The sequence below is a fragment of the Natrix helvetica genome (genome assembly GCF_964273705.1).
Source record: "Natrix helvetica genome assembly, chromosome: 5".
NCBI lineage: Eukaryota > Metazoa > Chordata > Lepidosauria > Squamata > Natricidae > Natrix > Natrix helvetica.
The window spans coordinates 63726117-63746323 of record NC_138551.1 but is presented as its reverse complement, the minus strand read 5'-3'; the positions used below and the strand labels follow the sequence as shown (position 1 = coordinate 63746323).

Here is a 20207-nt window from a genome sequence, read left to right as displayed (position 1 = left end):
AGGAGCCTGGGGAGGGCGAAAAGAGCCTCCCTCGACCCCCCGGAGGACCTCCGGAGGCTCCAGGGACTGTCCGGAGGCTTCCCTGAAGCCTTTGGAGCGCTTAAAACCACCCTCCGAGCAAACCGGAAGTGACTTCCGGGTTGCTCGGAGGGTCGTTTTAAGCGCTCCAAAGGCTTCAGGGACCGTCCGAGGCTTCCCTGATGCCTTTGGAGCGCTTAAAACGACCCTCCGAGCACCCCGGAAGTCACTTCCGGTTTGCTCCGAGGGTGGTTTTAAGCGCTCCAAAGGCTTCAGGAAAGCCTCTGGACAGTCCCTGGAGCCCTCGGAGGGCCTCCGGGGGATCGGGGGAGGCTCTTTTTGCCCTCCCCAGGCTCCTATAAAGCCCCTGGAGCCTGGGGAGGGCAAAAAAACATGTAAAAATGGGGGGGCGTGTTGTGCATGTATGCGCACTGGGGGGGTCGCGCGTTGCCTTATGGGTGCGGCACGCCCGCACTCGACCCCCCTGTGCTCCCCCCACTTGTGGCACATGAGCCAAAAAAGTTTCGCCATCACTGTTCTAGAGGTTTTTTAAAGAGGTGCTGTTTCTGGTCATTAGTCATCCATAGAGTGTGGTCTAGTGCAGTGGTCGGCAAGCCACGGCTCGCGAGCCACACGCGGCTCTTTACACATTTTAATGCGGCTCTTCTGTGTGCTGGGCGCCCGCTCCCCTCCCTCCTCTCGGGCACTTCTAAACAAGCGCCCCTTTCCCTTTTTTCGACCCACAATGATTAGGGAGGATCCTGAAGTCGGGCGGGGATGAGAAGCGAGGAGGCAGAAAAAGAAACGGAGGCTAAGGAGCTTCCCCCCACCCCCTCCCAGCAAAAATCTAACCGGGGAGCCGGGCGGGCAGTAGCAAATTAGCCGATCACGCCGCGTGATTGGTTAATTTGCTACTGCCCACGCGGCGTGATCGGCTAATTTGCTACTGCCCGCCCAGCTCCCTGGTTAGATTTTTGCTGGGAGGGGGCGGGGGGAAGCTCCTTGGCCTCCGTCTCTTTTTCTCCCTCCTCGCTTCTTGGGGCTCCACCAATGGGGGAGTAAGGCCCGCCCAGCGCCAGGCTTTGGGCTAACACAGAGGTCTGCAAAGTTGGCTGTTTTAAGACTGGTGGACTTCAATTCTCAGAATTCTGGGAGTTGAAGTCCACCAGTCTTAAGAGCCAATTTTGCAGATCCCTGGGCTAATAAAGCTGTCAGGTTTGAAGACCCCTGGGTTTTTTTTTCTAAAGGGTTAGGGGTGCAAGGGTCTTGCAACTTGACAGCTTTAAGACTTGCATGCTTCAATGCCAGAGTTCCTGAGCCAAAATGACTGGAGGAGGAATTCTGGGAGTTGAAGTCCACAAGTCTTAAAGCTGTCAGGTTTGAAGACCCCTTGGGGTTTTTTTCCTAAAGGGTTAGGGATGCAAGGATCTTGTAACTTGACAGCTTTAAAACTTGCGTGCTTCAAATGCCAGAGTTTATTGAAACTAAAAACAGTGTACCATCCTATGTATTTTCGGTTTTAAAAATGTGGCTCTCAAAATAAATTTCAATCGTGGTTTTGGCGAGATTTGGCTCAGTTGAAAAAAAAGGTTGCCCACCACTGGTCTAGTGGTTAAGGCACCAGGCTAGAAAGCAGAAGACCGTGAGTTCAAATCCTCCTTAGTCATGAAAGCCACTTGGGTGACCTTGGCCCAGTCGCACACTCACTCTCTCAGCCCAACTTATCTCTCAGGGTTGTTGTTAGATCAGGTAATGGAAAGGCTCACTCAGGCTAAAGGCAACAACAGCTCTTTATTGTAACAGAACAAGTATGTACAATCCAACGAAGGTTCAGTCTGACAGCAGCCCTTTTATAGGGAGCTGTCAGACCCTTCGACCAATGAGATTAAACCTCTGTTCCGGCAGAAGACCTTGGTGGAAACCATTATAACAGTTTCTAGTATCTAACAGTTGTTGTTGTGGAAAAAAATAGGTGGAGGAAGTAGGATTAGATGTGTTATAAAAATAATAAAGGCGGAATAAAAAAAATCTAAGAAATAAATAAACAGATGGTTTTGGAGGTAGCAAGAAACTGTGCTATTTGCACAAGGTGTAATAAATCTCAAGCTCACATATTCTCTTTTCTGCTTTCTCCATTTTTGTTATACAAAAGATTTTTTTTAAAAACTAACCGTAAATTAGCCACAGTTCTACAGCATCCCAAACCTAAAAGTCCAGAAATCTAAGTCACTCAATATCAAACCAAAGTTTATGAGCTTCAATTTTTCATCAGAATTTAAGCTAAAAGAGCTCCCAGAACATACAAGTAAACAGTGGCTAGCTAAATAAAAATGGCAGTTTTCCCTCATCTTTCTTATATAATAAAGGGAAATCAATGAGTCAGAAATTTGCCAAATGAGCATTTTTTTCTTACAAGGCCACAGCCTCTGAAATAGAGATCTACCTAGAGCAAACATATTTGGATCCCATTCAAAAAACTAAAACAAGAGTACAGTTGTTGCTTAGTGATCTCAAATTCTTCTTTTTCTATTTCTGACATTTGGTGAACTTGCGTAGTCACAAGAGAATTTGTTCCCAGGACTTTCTCTTGTTCCATGCCAAGACTTAGAAGCAGTTTCAGAAATCAGGACCAATAATGTATATGGTCAATTATAACAATGTATAAAATTATTCCCATTACTATTTGGCTTCCCTTGAGCTCTCTTCCTCTTTTCTCAGCTAAATTTTCCATCAACATATATGGTAATAACATGTAACATAATGTAAACAGCCATATGCAGACTGTGAAATAGTAGCCTAAGGCAAAATAAATGGTCTAAAATTAAATGTAGGGGGAAGATTTCCCAGAGAACTAAGCAAAAAAAAAAAAAAAATCAGCATCAGAAAACCAAGCATGAAACTCACATCAGATTCCCTATAAACAAGATTTTAGTGCGATATTCTTATTTGTTTTCCAAAGTAAATGTATCATAATTTCCAAAACATACAGATAGATATACACGTCTGCGGGGAAAATGGTAACGTGTTCCAGCAAAATATAAAGTTAATAATATATTGCAATGGAATTTTTTGTCAGTCAGATGTAGATCATAAAGATTTTGTAACAATGTCAAGAAAGCTACACTTTATTTATTTTCAGTATATTAAATAAAAAATAAGATATAATCATTTATGTCAGCTAGGTAGGTAAGTAAGCAAATTGATGATAGATGATAGATAGATAGATAGATAGATAGATAGATAGATAGATAGATAGATAGATAGATAGATAGATGATAGATAGATAGATAGATAGATAGATAGATAGATAGATAGATAGATAGATAGATAGATAGATAGATAGATAGATGTAGGTAGGTAGGTAGGTAGGCAGGCAGGCAGGCAGGCAGGCAAACAGACTCTAAGAATAGGCAAGAATCTGAATATGATTCTTATTTTTCTCAATAGAGCATGGATTCTATACATGTCTATATATATGTAGCTGGACATCTGCCAACCAGCTGTTTGGTACCGAAATACAAAAAGGAGACAGCTACATCTAACTAGGCCCCTCTAACAGCTGGGCTAGCTGACATCAAGCTTTCTTTCTTTTCTGTTCTTCTCTTTTCTCTTTCTCCACTTAAAAAAAAAAACATTTTTGGCTTTTGCATGAAGCTAAAGAATTTAAAATAAGACCGCACCCTGCTTCTATGACTACACAATCCTTATGTAATGGTTAGGTTGTTAGTCTTTAAGATAGCATCTTCTTTGCTAACTTTAACTGCAGCAAACAGCAAACTCTAGGAACATTACCGGATCTACACTTTTCTTTTTGATTTCGTGCTATTCAAATTGTTCTACAAGCCTGTACGTATTTCAAGTCCCCTCCACAAAATGAGGTCCAAGAGCATTCATACCAACAACAAATCTGTTTTAGCATCTGGTTATAATATTATGAGTACACTCAAACAACACTTAAGCAGGAAGCTTATAGGAAAAATATTACAAATTAAATGAACTAATTTCTCAATTCCTACTTGCAGAAGTGTCTTGAATATATCAGCGTTTTTCTACATTCCACCACATAAAGTATTTCAATGTATCCTGTGTGTAAATGCCATCTCCAAGATTTATTCCAAGAAGAAAAATAATAAGTTTTACATATGCTGAAATAAATTAAAATTAATACTAGGCAGAGACACATGGGCTGAAGACCATCCCTTCTGCTTCTTATAATGATTGCTGATCTATTTCCACTAATGTCAATGTAGCTTATTTCGGTGAAAAAGTGTGGTTTCTCACTGAAACTAATCAAAGTATGTCAAGTTCAAAGAAAATGTAAGCAACTTTAACCCATTTTCTTAACCTGTTGCTTCCTGACATTCTGGAATTGTTCCTCTGTCTTGGAGAGATTTAATTCACCCATCTGGAGAACGCCAGGGTGGACAAAGCTATATTCAACCATCATTTACAGCATTTGGAAAAATGATTGTCAATGATTGTCAATCTATCCCTAGATAGGTATATAGTGCCCAAGTACGGTAAGTTAGCATGGTTTGCATGAAGATTATTTGAAGATATATTTCAACTTGGCTCTCCCCAGGCATAATCCAACACTTAGCTACTGTGCCACATTGGTTTAAGGAGAGATGTAGCTTCCTGGCCTCAGCTTGGTCACATGAATGTCAGCTTTCCTACCAAGACTCAGCATTCCAAGTTGCAAACCCCTTGCTTAGAACTTTTCTAGCCTTACCAGAAGATTCTTATACATAACTCAGCTAGTTTACACATTTTATTGCAAATGAAACTACTATCTCAACAACTAATTTCTATAGCAGAACAAGGATTTTAGAACCATGTATAGTTGTAGGCCAATATCTAAACGTTTGCTAGTGGGCACTTAGCTGGTACCTTAATAACCTTGATAGGTAATTGGCTATTTTCTTGTAATATAGGTAGATCTCAACTAACAATAGTTCATTTAGTGACCATTCAAAGTTACAAGGGCACTGAAGAAAGTGTCTTATGTCCGTTTTTCACACTTAAAACCATTGCAGCAATGCCCAAGGTCATGTGATTGACATTCAGATATTTGGAGATTGGTTCATATTTATGATGGTTGCAGCGTCCCGGGGTCATGTGATCACCTATTGCGATCTTCTGACAAGTACAGTCAATGGGGAAGCCAGATTCAACCTTGTTTACTAACTTAACAACTGTTGTGATTTGCTCAACCATTGTGGAAGGAAAGGTTGCAAAACTCATTTAACAAATGTCTCGCTCAACAACACACATTTTTGACTTAGTTGTGATTGTAAGTCAAGGACTAGCTGTGGTTAGCTCTATCTGTAATCTATTTCTAGAACTGCTGGTTTCTGGCCAATCATTTTCCATTTTTATATCAGGGCGTGAAAGACTTGTTGATCCATTCAATAAACTGATGGGCTTCAGTTCCCAGAGATTTCATACTGCCACCATATACAAAAATATGTACCAATAGTCCTCGATTTACAACAGTAGATTTGGTCACCATTCAAAGTTACAACAACACTGAAAAAAATGACCCATGACCATTTTTCTCACTTACAACCATTGTAGCATCCCTATGGTCATGTGATCAAAATTTGGGCTCTTGGCAACTGACTCTTATTTATGTTGGTTGCATAAATGTGATCATCTTTGGTACCCTTCTGACAAGCAAAGTCAATGGGGAAGCCAGATTCACTTAACAATTGTGTCACTAACTTAACAACTGCAGTGATTCAATACAATACAATACAATAGTAGAGTTGGAAGGGACCTTGGAGGTCTTCTAGTCCAACCCCCTGCCTAGGCAGGAAACCCTATACCATTTCAGACAAATAGCTATCCAACATCTTCTTAAAGACTTCCAGTGTTGGGGCATTACCAACTTCTGGAGGCAAGCTGTTCCACTGATTAATTGTTCTAACTGTGAGGAAATTTCTCCTCAGTTCTAAGTTGCTTTTCTCCTTGATTTCCACCCATTGCTTCTTGTTCTACCCTCAGGTGCCTTGGAGAATAGTTTGACTCCCTCTTCTTTGTGGCAACCCCTGAGATATTGGAACACTGCTATCATGTCTCCCCTAGTCCTTCTTTCTCTTAAGCTAGACATACCCAGTTCCTGCAACCGTTCTTCATATGTTTTAGTCTCCAGTCCCCTAATCATCTTTGTTGCTCTTCTCTGCACTCTTTCTAGAGTCTCCACATCTTTTTTACATCGTGGCGACCAGAACTGAATGCAGTATTCCAAGTGTGGCCTTACCAAGGCATTATAAAGTGGTATTAACACTTCATGTGATCTTGATTCTATCCCTCTGTTGATGCATCATTAACAACTGAGGCAAGGAAGGCCGTAAAATGAGGCAAGATTTATTTAATATGTATTTCACTTAGCAACAGAAATTTTGGGTTCAATTGTGGTCGTAAGTCAAGTACTTGCACTGTTAATTTCCGAAAGTACAAATTTTAATATATAACTTTAACTGCATCAAATAATGGAATGCTGACTTTGAAATTCTGCAGCTTTCATTTTTTCTGCATTCATCTATTTTGCATAAGTCCTGCAATCATTGTTTTGTAAATCATCAGGGGGAACTGAATTCAGGATAAAAATAATCTTATTTAAAAAGGGACGTGGTGGCCCTGTGGCTAAGACGCTGAGCTTATCGATCAGAAAGGTTGGCAGTTTGAATCCCCAGCACAATGTAATGCAATGAGCTCTCATTACTTGTCCCAGTTTCTGCCAATCTAGCAGTTCAAAAGCATGTAAAAATGCAAGCAGAAAAAATAGGAACCACCTTAGGTGGGAAGGTAACAGTGTTCTGTGCGCCTTCTGTGTTTAGTCATGCAGGCCGCACGACCATGGAAACGTCTTCAGACAGCGCTGACTCTTTGGCTTTGAAACGGTGATGAGCACCGCCCCCTAGAGTCGGAAATGATTACCATATATGTGCGAGAGGAACCTTTACCTTTACCTTTAATCTTATTTATATGAAAGACAAATCAATATTTGTGCTTTTTTTTTCTTTGCATGCATAATGGCCTATCTGTCCATGTGTTATGTGCTTTACATAAAATCTGGTCACTAATTACAAGATAAGTAATTAATGTAAGCATGTTAGGCACATGTTGGGGGTGAATTCCAGTTGACAAATAGGACCGAGGGTCATTGAGTATCTCGGCAGATACAGTATGTTTAGATTTGCTAAAAGTTGGATAAATGCCAACATATTCCAAATCTAGGGCAAACAGTTCAATTACCGGTGTCTTTTCTTGCTCATTCACAAATTGGGCACATTAAGCAAATGATAGATTAAGTTCTTCCCATGAGGAAAAAGTGCCAGTATCTATAATATTAACAACTGCAATAGGGCCAAGTTGTTTGTGAGACTTAAGCGGCTCAAATGTACATTTAATTTTCACTGCAATGGAGCACATGTGTTTTCTGATTTGTACTACCACAAAAACAGTGCGATTGGCCTACTTCCTATTATAGTATTTGTATACAGCCCAACTGTTCTGCAAGTTCTATATTTGTACTAAAAGGAAGAGAAAATGTTAAATTAAATTCTAAAAAAGAAATGGTGGGTTGGGAGGGAAGTGGCTTTTAATGGCATGTGCATTAGTCAGTTGTGAAATACACCATTGACATTTTGTAACCCATGCTTATCCTTCTATGCTCTGCTTATAAAAATAAATAAATACCAGAAATAGTTTGCCCACCTAAAGAAAAAGAGAAATACTTTGGATGTGCATTTCAAGTTTGGACTGGAGGCTAAAACATATAAAGAACGATTGCTGGAATCGAGTATATCTAGCTTAATGAAAAGAAGGATTCTGGTGACATGATAGCAGTGTTCCAACCTCCAGGAGTTGTGAATGTTCCAACACTGGAAGTTTTTAAGAAGAGATTGGAGAACCATTTGTCTGAAATGGTATAGGATTTCCTACCTAAGCAGGGGGTTGGACGTGAAGACTTCCTGGGTCCCTTCCAACTATTTGGAAGATCCGTTGTCAATAAGGCCCCCCTCATCCACGATCTAATTTTGGAGGGGGAGCCGGACCTCGCAGGAATAACCGAGACCTGGTTGGGACAGGAGGGAGGTTTACCCCTCGTGGAAATGTGCCCGCCAGGTTATCGAGCATTTCACCAGCCTCGGGCCCAGGGAAGGGGCGGCGGGGTAGCAGTGATTATCCGGGAAGACTTAGAGCCGAGAGAGTTCACCGTGCCACAGACATCCGGGTGTGAGTCCCTTGTCGTGAGATGGGGCCCAGGGAGGCAGTTGGGCCTGCTGATAGTATACCTGGCTCCTCGCTATACGTCAGCGGCCCTGCCTGAACTCCTTGAGCTGATCTCATCGGTGGCGGTTGAGACCCCCAAACTTTTAGTGATGGGGGATTTTAATCTGCCGTCGATGGGAGAAGTGTCTGAGGGGGTTCGGGAGTTCATGGCTTCCATGACAGCCATGGACCTGACCCAGTTAATTCAGGGCCCTACTCACGAGGGAGGCCACACGCTGGACCTTGTCTTTGTCTCTGGCCAGTGGATGAGTGATCTGGGAATAGGGTATCCAGCCATTATTCCCCTGTCATGGTCGGATCACTCACTTCTCCGGCTGGACTTCCCTGGTGCTACCCCCCACCGCGAGGAGGCGGAACTGGAAGGTATTAGATGGTTCCGCCCCAAGCGCCTGATGGAACCAGATAGGTTCCAGACGGAGCTTGGGCCACCTCCTGTGGACCTGACCCACCCCCAAGTGGAGGACCTGGTAGACGTATGGAATAGTGCGACTACCGGGGCCCTAGACCTGGTGGCGCCTTTGCGGCCTCTCCTGCGGCGACGAACCACCCTGGCCCCTTGGTTTACCGAGGAGCTAAGGGTGATGAAACGCCACAAGAGACGCCTAGAGAGTCGTTGGAGATCCTCCCGTTCCGAATTTGACCGAGCACAGGCACGAGCCTATTTGAGGACGTACCTCGTGGCATTAAGAGCGGCCAAACGTCAACATTGCGCCGCTCTTATTGCGTCCGCAGATAACCGCCCTACCGCCCTGTTTCGGGTGACTCGCTCCCTCTTGTTTGAGAGACCGCGGGAAGCCCCTTTACAGGGCAGAGCAGAGGAGTTTGGGAAATATCTACAGGACAAAGTCGCTCAAATCCGGATGGGATGGGCCCCTTTCAGTGGTTCAGTAGAGACGCCCGTGGCGAGTCTTGAGGGACCGCTTTGGGAGGAGTTTGACTCGGTTGCCATCGAGGATTTGGACAGGTTGCGTGGACGTCTGCGACCCACCACATGTTTATTGGACCCGTGTCCCTCCTGGCTTGTACTGGCATCCTGGGAGGTTACGCGTGACTGGCTCCTGGGCCTAGTGAACGCCTCGTTGGGTGAGGGGTCTCTACCGGCCGCCTTGAAAGAGGCGGTGGTGAGGCCCCTGCTCAAGAAGCCTTCCCTGGACCCAACAGACCTAGTCAATTATCGTCCAGTCTCCAACCTTCCTTTCTTAGCGAAGGTTGTAGAGAGTGTGGTGGTACAGCAGTTCCCACGTCACCTGGAGGAAAATGATTATCTAGACCCGCTCCAGTCCGGCTTCCGTCCCGGGCACAGCACGGAGATGGCCTTGGTCGCATTGGTTGATGATCTCTGGAGGGCCAGAGATAGGGGTTGTTCCTCTATCCTGGTCCTATTAGATCTCTCGGCGGCGTTCGATACCATCGACCATGGTATCCTGTTGCACCGGCTAGAGGGGTTGGGAGTCAGGGGCACCGTTTTACGGTGGTTTGGCTCCTACCTCTCTGACCGGACGCAACGTGTGTTGGCAGGGGAGCAGAGATCGACCCGGAGGCCGCTCACATGTGGAGTGCCACAGGGATCGGTGCTCTCGCCTCTCCTGTTCAACACATACATGAAACCGCTGGGCGAGATCATCCGTGGTTTCGGGGTGGGATATCATCTGTATGCTGATGATACTCAGCTATACATTTCCACCCCGAACCACCCCAATGAGGCCGTCGAAATGATGTCCCGGTGTTTGGAGGCCGTACGGGTCTGGATGGATGGCAACCGACTAAAACTCAACCCTTCCAAGACGGAGTGGCTGTGGCTTCCGGCCTCCCGGTTCAACCAGGTGCTTCCATCTCTGGCCATCGGGGGCGTGCAACTAGCCCCCATGGAACAGGTGCGCAATTTGGGCGTCCTCCTAGATGCCCGGCTGTCCATGGATGACCATGTAACAGCCGTGGCAAGGGGGGCGTTCCATCAGGTCCGCCTGATGCGCCAATTGCGCCCCTTATTGGACCAGGATGCCCTACGCACAGTCACCCATGCGCTAGTGACGTCTCGCCTGGACTACTGCAATGCTCTCTACATGGGGCTTCCCTTGAGATGCACTCGGAGACTACAGTTGGTCCAGAACGCGGCCGCGCGGGTGATTATGGAGAGGACTAGATACTCCCCTGTAACACCTCTCCTGCGCGAGCTGCACTGGCTTCCTGTGGTCTACCGAGTGCGTTTCAAGGTTTTGATTATGATCTTTAAAGCGCTTCATGGCACAGGGCCTAGTTACATGCAGGATCGCATCCTGCCCCACACATCCCTACGACCAATTCGCTCACACAGAGAGGGAATTCTCCGGGTGCCGTCCGCCAAACAGTGTCGGGGGGCGACACCCAGGAGCAGAGCCTTCTCTGTGATGGGCCCAGCCCTGTGGAATGACCTCCCCCGTGACATCAGGATTACTTCCGATCTCCGCTCCTTCCGTGTACAGCTGAAGACCCACCTCTTTCAATTATCTGGCCTGGCTCAACCGTAATTTTTCTCACTCCTCCTGACTGTCTTTTTAAATTTTAAATTTTAATTGTACATTGGGTTTCTTACAATTGGGGTATTTTAATGGTGATTTTTAACTGTCAAAATGTTGTAATTTGTTACCTCCTCCGTGCATGTGTGTCTTTGTATATATGTATGTTTAGGGGTTTGTACACATGTTTTATGTTCTATATGCTCCATTGTACGCCGCCCTGAGTCCTGCCTGGAAAGGGAGCGGCTAATAAATTCAAATTATTATTATATTATTATTATTATTATTATTATTATTATTATTATTATTATTATTATTATTATTATTATTATTATTATTATTATTTCTATTCCTATTCTAATAGCATCCTGATATATATACCATACTTTTCTGAGTATAAGACATACTCTCTCCTCCCAAAAAAAGTGGATGGAAATGTCTGTATGTCTTATACAGCGAATATTGCCGCAGGGGGAGAGGGTTGGTGTGGTGCCGATCAGCTGTTCTAGAACGGGTTGTGGTGGTGGCAGCGGCAAATCAGCAGTGGCAAAGGGGCCACCATGGCAGCAAATATACCGGAAGGATGCTGGGAGCCATAGGCAGATTTTTTTCCCCTGTGTTTTCCTCCAGGTGCGTCTTATAGTCCGGAGCGACTTATCGTCCAAAAATAAAGTAATTTCTGTTACTTTGAAGTTTGTTCCATACACTTGGAGATAAATGCAATTTAGTTTACATGGTTATTCTTGATAAAATAACAGAATAAGCATGGGCAATCCTTACATTCCTGACCCACATCCTACTTTTGGGCATGCAGAAAAGATGCTGTGATGAACAGCATTAATGCTAGTGGATTCCAGTTGTTGATGCTCGGCCATCTGCCATGTTTTCTCATTCTGGAAATACTTCCTATTATAGAAATGTTGATCTATTTAAGTAAAGATGCTCTTGAGTTGTCTACAACTCTAATTAATTCATAAACACATTTTTGCAATTTGTTTTAATGTTCAGGAAGTGGTTGTCATTGGCTTCTTCCAGGTTTCTTGACTTCCTACTCTAGTCTCCAGGCCTAGTATTCCTTGGTGATCAAAGATTCAGGCAATTTCTATTGAGATAATGATTTTAAAATGAAATCAGTGCGCTGGTCTTTTAACCTTAATAAATCTTGCTAAAATCAATCTTGTGGGAACAATGTTTGTGTGTGGGAAATCTTTTAGGTTTTAAATAGCTGTCAAAGGTCTGACAAATTATCACATATCTTCACCTGGGTAATCTGTTCATAATTATTAGCCCAAATCAGCATACCCAGTTTTATCTTAATTATTTCCATTTGCCACCAAATATTGGGGTGACTTGGCAGGCAAAATTCTTTGTATTATATGTTTATTGTTTTGTAACTTACAGTTGCTGGACAGGATAAGAGCTAGTTTGGAACAGTACAACATCCCAGGAAGAAGGGGGAAGTTGGTTTGCCTTTCCTGTTTTTTCCCCAAAGAATTCAGTTTTGGATTCAGACATATGTTCAATGTCATACTCTCTCTTTCAAGAAGTTGTCATTTGTTCTCTATTAGAACCAAATTCAGAATATTACTTCTAGTTTTTTAAAATAAAATTTACAAAAAGAGGACCTTTTGAATGGCTGAAAGAGGACCACTCTTCAGGACCAGGAAAAGTAAGTAATTCATCCATCTTGATTTAGTCCAGCATTTCTATGTCTACTTTTATAATGAGTATTTTTATGTACAAATGTATTAAAGGTAAAGGTTCCCCTCACGCATATGTGCTAGTCATTCCCAACTCCAGGAGGCGGTGCTCATCTTCGTTTGAAAGCCGAAGAGCCAGCGATGTCTGAAGACGTCTCTGTGGTCATGTGGCCAGCATGATTAAATGCTGAAGGCGCACGGAACCCTATTACCTTCCCACCAAAGGTGGTTCCTATTTTTCCCCTTGCATTTTTACATGCTTTCGAACTGCTAGGTTGGCAGAAGCTGGTACAAGTAATGGGAGCTCATCCCGTACAAACATATTAGGAATATATAATTCTGAGATTTTAAATATTACCTATTTCAACAATGCTAAGACTTTTATGACATTCTGATTAATAGCTCAATGTCTTCTAGAAAATGGAACAGGATTTGGGCATTTAACATACAGAATTTTCCTTGCCTTTCCTACTCTGCTGAATGATATGTTACTACTGGGATTGGGAAATGGTATATAGTTTTCAGAAGCAGAATAGTTTACATCTTCACTGGATAGATAGAAGGACATCAACTTAATCCTAATATACACTTCCACAAGTAGTCATTTAGCAAAACTTTACTTTTTTTCCCCTCAAACTAATACATTTACTTTTACTTTACTTTTATTCATATTTCTAGACCGCCCCCTCTCCCAAAAGGGACTCGGGGCGGTGTACAGTCAATGGAATACATAAAAAGAATACATAAATAAACAAATACTTAAATATTTAAATACTTAAATAATTAAATGCTTAAATGGAGGAGGTTAAGAACTGTACATTCAAGTAAAGCATTTAAAATACAATATTTAAAAAACGACCCCTAAAAATACCCCAAAGAATTAAATTTAAAATAGTTCCCCAGAAATTCCAATTAAAAATATCTGCCAGGAGGTAAAATAAAACTATGAGTGTGCCAAGCCGGCTAATCGAAACAGGTGAGTCTTTAATTTTTGTCGGAAGGAGCGGAAGTCGGTGGTAGTTCTGATATCGGGGGGGAGGTCATTCCAGAGGGTTGGGCCCATCACAGAGAAGGCTCTACTCCTAGGCGCCGCCCGTTGGCATTGCTTGGTGGACGGCACCAGGAGAAGTCCCTCCCTGTGAGAGCGAACTGGTCGCAGGGATGTGTGCGGCAGGATGCGATCCCGCAGGTAGCTAGGTCCTGTGCCATGGAGCGCTTTAAAGATGGTGATCAACATCTTGAAACGCACCCGAAAAACCACAGGCAGCCAGTGCAGCTTGCGCAGGAAAGGTGTTATGTGGGAGTACCTAGTACTCCCCATGATGGCCCGCGCGGCTGCGTTCTGTACTAACTGTAGTCTTCAGGCGCGTCCTAGGGGAAGCCCCATGTAGAGAGCGTTGCAGTAGTCCAGGTGAGACGTCACCAGCGCATGAGTGACCGTGCGTAGGGCATCCCGGTCCAGTAGGGGGCGCAATTGGCGCACCAGGCGAACCTGGTGGAACGCCCCCCTTGCCACGGCTGCCACATGGTCGTCCATCGACAGCCGGGCATCTAGGAGGATGCCCAAATTGCGCGCCCGTTCCACAGGAGGCAATTGCTCGCCCCCTATGGCCAGTGATGGTGTCAGCTGGCTGAACCGAGGTGCCGGTAACCACAGCCACTCAGTCTTGGAGGGGTTGAGCTTGAGTCTGTTGTCCCCCATCCAGACCCCGACGCCTTCCAAACACCGGGACATCATTTCGACAGCCTCGTTGGGGTGGTTTGGGGTGGAAATGTACAGCTGAGTATCATCAGCGTATAGATGATACTCAACCCCAAAACCACGGATGATCTCCCCCAGTGGCTTCACATATGCGTTGAACAGAAGGGGCGAGAGGACCGACCCCTGTGGCACCCCACAAGTGAGTGGCCTCAGGGTCGACCTCTGCCCCCCTGCCAACACACACTGCGTCCGGTCGGAGAGGTAGGAGCCGAACCACCGCAAAACGGTGCCTCCAACTCCCATCCCCTCCAGCCGGCGCAATAAGATACCATGGTCGATGGTATCAAAAGCCGCTGACAGATCTAATAGGACCAGGATAAGGAACAACCCCTATCTCTGGCCCTCCAGAGATCATCAACCAACGCGACCAAGGCCGTCTCCGTGCTGTGCCCGGGTCGGAAGCCGGACTGGCGTGGGTCTAGATATTCGGATTTGTCAAGGTGTCGCGGAAACTGCTGTGCCACCACATTCTCTACAATTCAGTACATATCAGAATTGCAGGTCAGCTTTTATGGATAAGCAGTAAAACACAACCATAAAAAAGTCTGATAATGTAAAGGGAAGAAGGCTTGAATTTATTATCAAAGTAGCTATAAATCAGTAATTGCTGAAGCATTTTTGGAAAGCTTTGGTGTAGAATCAGAGAACACAGTAAGGAAAACTTAATGGAAGAAACAGTTGGAAAATATGCTATATAAATAGGGTAACTCTAACTAGTCTTACAGAGCACCTTCTGGATAATTATTTACCACTGGGAGGGGGAAAAAACCACAAAGTAATGTTACTGTACAAGATAATGAGTTTAAACAATGACATAAGGATAATGAAAGTAAAAATGAGATCATTATTCCAGGAACAACATTTGCTAATATGTCCAAATATTTTCCCCCCAAAATCTTCTTCCTTGTTTTCTACAGTCAGAAGGTTCTGATTGTTTTTCACTTTAGAAATGACCCTTTCCTATACAAACAGTATAGGAATGCATGTCTTTCATAAGTTCACTACACGTGAAAATACAGTTTATTTGATCTGATACCTTGTTCAAAGCTGTGGTAACTTACTGATTAGCATTTCCAAATGAATATCCTGCATTTCGTTATCTTCATTTGCAAAAATGAAACGAGTGGTTCTAAAGTTGTCAACATTTTTTTATTGTTTCTAGTATTTTTAATGGGTCAGAAAAGCATTACCTAATCACTCCAGAGGTACCAGCTGGTAACAATGCTTTTAAAACATCCATCTTCAAATATAGAATTGCTCAGGCTAATGAATGATGAATTAGTATAAGTAGGGAATTGACCCACCCCAGGTTTCCTCTCCTTCCAGCACTCGCCTGGGAGTTCTTAGTTCCACAAATCTATTGTCAGGCTAAGCACTACATCTGGGCAAAATTGCTTTCACTAAAACATAATGCTGACTAAAACGGTAAGTGCACATGACTGCAATTTTACTGTTTATTATAATGTAAAAATCTGTTACAGTCCTAAAAACCATCAAATTTGTATTCAATGAATGAAAATTGTTCCTATTGCTTACTTGGCCCTCTTTATTCTCCCTCACAGCTACATAGATAGGATAGCCAATTTTTAATTGCCTATGTCAAGATTTAGCATAGTCATTGGAGATACTACTGATTTTTTTATGTGTCTGAAAGCCATGTCCCATCCGACACGGAAACATGATATGAGATTATGGCCCTTGGGATCTATGAGCAGATGGTGCACATATACAATAAGACAATACATTTGTGTACTGTGTTTTTGCTACTACACTGAAAAGCATTATGTGTGGTAGGCTCTTACCAGGTTGTTAAGCTAGAAAGCCAAGGATCCAATATATTAGATCCTATTTTTCAGGATTAAATTACTTCTATGACAGGAACACAACAAGTATTTGAATCTGTTTCAATTCGACAAATTCTGTTTACCTCAGGATGGTCCATAGCAATTTGGGACATGCTAGAAGTACCATGATAAGGCAACTCTATCACAACTGCCTTAACTTTGTGTGACTTAAATAAAGACACTGAACTAATTAGCACATTCAATATATCCTTGTTCATACAGGTCTTAAAACTACAGTTAATATCTTATCCTACCTTGCTGTGGTCAGCTCAGTAGCATCAAGAGTACCATCACAGAGAACTGGGATCAGTGGTTTTTTGAAAGAATCCACATCAGGCTCCAATTTAACGGAAACATCAGGAACAGAAGAACTGGACAGAAACAAATGGAAATACATTAGAATATATTTTCTGAAAAAAGGGTGTTTTTAGAATATTGTATCAACAGATGACAAACATTGCTGTCAAGGATTAGTACTAGTAATTACTTCAGCATGATCAATAGGTATTTCTTTTTCAATATATTTTAATTGTTAGTTTTCTATATCCTTCTCTAAAATCTCTTCTATCTGATAGCTTATTGTGATTTCACGAGGCATATCTCTTTGTAAAAGGGTTTTCATATATTTTAAAGCTATCTTTAGATCCAAAAAATAACCAGAAAATTCAGGTTCCATTTTTCAATTTCATATTGGAAAAATCCCATTAAATTTGGCTGACAAAGTAATTCTAAAAATATTAATGCAGTGCTCAAATTTGTCTTTATAAAAGTATGACTGGAATGGAGAAAGAAGAAAGTATTTCAAATGGACCAGGCTAAGCAGATCTATAAATATAATTGAAAGAGAGAAAAATCCTAAATTAACAAACCCAGAATAAAGGTTTAATTTTAGCTTTCTTGAAATGCCACAGACTGGAGGGATGGCACATAACACTGCTAGATCAAGCCAATGTCAACGTAATCACAGAAATCCAGTTTGCAAGAAAATAAATGTTGGGATAGACCATGCAAACATAACTTTATTAAGAATTGTTTAAAATATACTTTGTTGTACCACCCATAAAGGCCTCTTATATCTAGGCCTTTTATATTAGTTATATTAAAATCCTAGTTCACATTTAAGTTAGTGAATAGATAGTGAAAATTACAATCACATCATAGGTCACACTTAAGTTCAGTTAATAAAAAATATACAACATTGCATCACCTATTTCAAGGTGACCAATATAATGTATCAGACTTAAATTATCATAGTCTGAAACATACAAGACAGATTAATAACCTATTTTAAAAAATTAAAATCTGACAATAAAGATTTTAAAATACTTTGTATACAAAATATTTAAAAATGAGAAGTATCTTAGATTCATATTCTACTTTCCCACCAAAGAGATTACACATAGATTTCTTCACAAATGACCTCATTTGCGGTCTGAAAGTAGCCTGGTTAGTTCAAGTTAAGAGTTTTCTGAAAATAGAATACCGGTATATCTTTTCTTATTTTTCTGCTCGCTAGAAACACTGGGAAGTCTATCAATGCTTTTCAACACAGTTGATATTTTCTGACTCCAATATATTCTAAATTGATTTGATAGACTGAAATTGGGCATCTGATACATTTAAGTAAATAATAATGGGGACATGGAGACTAATGTGGTTAGGATGCGGATTCAGGAGACCATTGGGAGGTCACAGCTTGGCAGTTCAAAAACCGAAGAGTGTGAGCCTCATGACAGAATGAGTTCCCATCAATTTGTTCCAGTTCATGTACACCTAGCAGTTTGAAAGCATGCAAATGCAGGTAGATAAATAGGTACCACATTGGTAGGAAAATACCAGGAACATGAAAGGATACTACTTGGGTGTCCCCTGAGCAATGGTGATGTTACCAGCTAATCCTTTCAATTCAGAAGCACCTTGGTAGATGCTTCTGACACAAACATAGTAGTTGTAATAGTAACAAATAATAATAAACTCATCAAACTTCATTTGAGTTAAATACTTCAGTGAAACAACTATATTTTAAAACCTTGACAAACAGATTAGCATTTGCTCGCAGAGAGACAGAATGTACTACACAAATAGAATTTTGGGAGAAAAAAATTATAAAGCAATACTTGATTAATATTACTCTATGAGCACCTTAATATCAACTACTGCAATGCTCTCTACATGGGGCTTCCCTTGAGATGCACTCGGAGACTACAGTTGGTCCAGAACGCGGCCGCGCGGGTGATTATGGAGAGGACTAGATACTCCCCTGTAACACCTCTCCTGCGCGAGCTGCACTGGCTTCCTGTGGTCTACCGAGTGCGTTTCAAGGTTTTGATTATGATCTTTAAAGCGCTTCATGGCACAGGACCTAGTTACATGCAGGATCGCATCCTGCCCCACACATCCCTACGACCAATTCGCTCACACAGAGAGGGAATTCTCCGGGTGCCGTCCGCCAAACAGTGTCGGGGGGGCGACACCCAGGAGCAGAGCCTTCTCTGTGATGGGCCCAGCCCTGTGGAATGACCTCCCCCTTGACATCAGGATTACTTCCGATCTCCGCTCCTTCCGTGTACAGCTGAAGACCCACCTCTTTCAATTATCTGGCCTGGCTCAACCGTAATTTTTCTTACTCCTCCTGACTGTCTTTTTAAATTTTAAATTTTAATTGTACATTGGGTTTCTTACAATTGGGGTATTTTAATGGTGATTTTTAACTGTCTAAATGTTGTAATTTGTTACCTCCTCCGTGCATGTGTGTCTTGGTATATATGTATGTTTATGTGTTTGTACACATGTTTTATGTTCTATATGCTCCATTGTACGCCGCCCCGAGTCCTGTCTGGAAAGGGAGCGGCTAATAAATTCAAATTATTATTATTATTATTATTATTATTATTATTATTATTATTATTATTAGTAGTAGTAGTAGTAGTAGTAGTAGTAGTATTAGTATTATTATTATTATTATTATTATTAATTATTATTAATTATTAAGGAACAGCTGGTACAAAATATATTTTCAATTATGCTTAAGACTCATGAGACTGAAATAATCAGGAAAAAATCTCAGTTTAATGACTAGCTGCTTAATGACAGTTGAAATACACACCATATATTCAACAGATCAGTTGGTTCAACCTCTAAATCATCAGTGGCATAATCAACAGCAAATATCTGAGTCAACATGGGATTATAATGTACACAAAGCAATAAGAGGTAATTTTAAGCTTTTGAGGATACAATGAGACATAAGCTATATAACCAAGATGCTATCTAAATGCTATGGATTGAATGCATCTTGAATGCATTTGGGTCAATATTAAAGTTTGGGAGGGAAATGACATTGCCATAGGTCTATACTACAGGTCACCCAACCAAGCAGAGGAAGTAGATGAACTTTTTGCTAGTCAGCTAACTAAGGTATGTAGAAAGCCCACCACAATAGTAGTGGGGGATTTTAACTATCCTGAAAGCAACTTTTGCCAAAAGCATTAAAACCTGGTTCAATGACCGTGGGATTACCGTGCTTTTTTTTTTAAACAAAGTTTTATTGGTTTTTTTAAAAATAAAAAGGAAAAAGGTGCTGGGAAAGGTTACAAATTTTGGCAGTTGCAATATGCGGCAGGTGTCCCCTCCCCCCATACTCATGGTATACATTTAAACAAAATTCAGTACAAAATAATAATACTTAGTCAGCATATAAATTCATATAGTAGTTTCAATCAATTTATATCAAGCATATTTTCTTGTTCATTTTTGTGATCTGAGTTTCCTTGGTGTTGCCCCTTCTCCCCCCGCTAGCAGAGCTCCGGCCCCTCCCGTGTCCTGTATGTCTGTTGTAAGATCATCTGGTTTATCTAGGAGTGCTTTGTTTTTTTCCATAAAGGCCTGAGCCTCTATGGTTGTGTTAATTCTAACTCTTGTGTCCTCCCAAAATATTAGCATACCTTCAGGCATCAGCCATCTGAACCACACCCCCTTCTGGTAAAGTTTCTTCGCTAATTGCGAATAATTTTTTCTTTTCTTCCTCACTTTCTTGGGGATCTGCTTCAGGATGGTTATTTCTCTATCTTGGTACTTCAAAACTTGC

At 42.0% G+C, this 20207-nt stretch overlaps 1 protein-coding gene across 1 annotated transcript in view; it reads right to left on the bottom strand.

Moving 5' to 3' along the window:
• The window catches only part of TACC2 (transforming acidic coiled-coil containing protein 2), a 181744-nt gene that overhangs the window by 103133 nt on the left and 58404 nt on the right, over window positions 1-20207 (bottom strand). The window contains exon 6 of the mRNA XM_081955664.1: window positions 16375-16491. Within this exon, the coding sequence (XP_081811790.1) occupies window positions 16375-16491 (117 nt within the window). The remainder of the gene's footprint in view (window positions 1-16374; window positions 16492-20207) is intronic.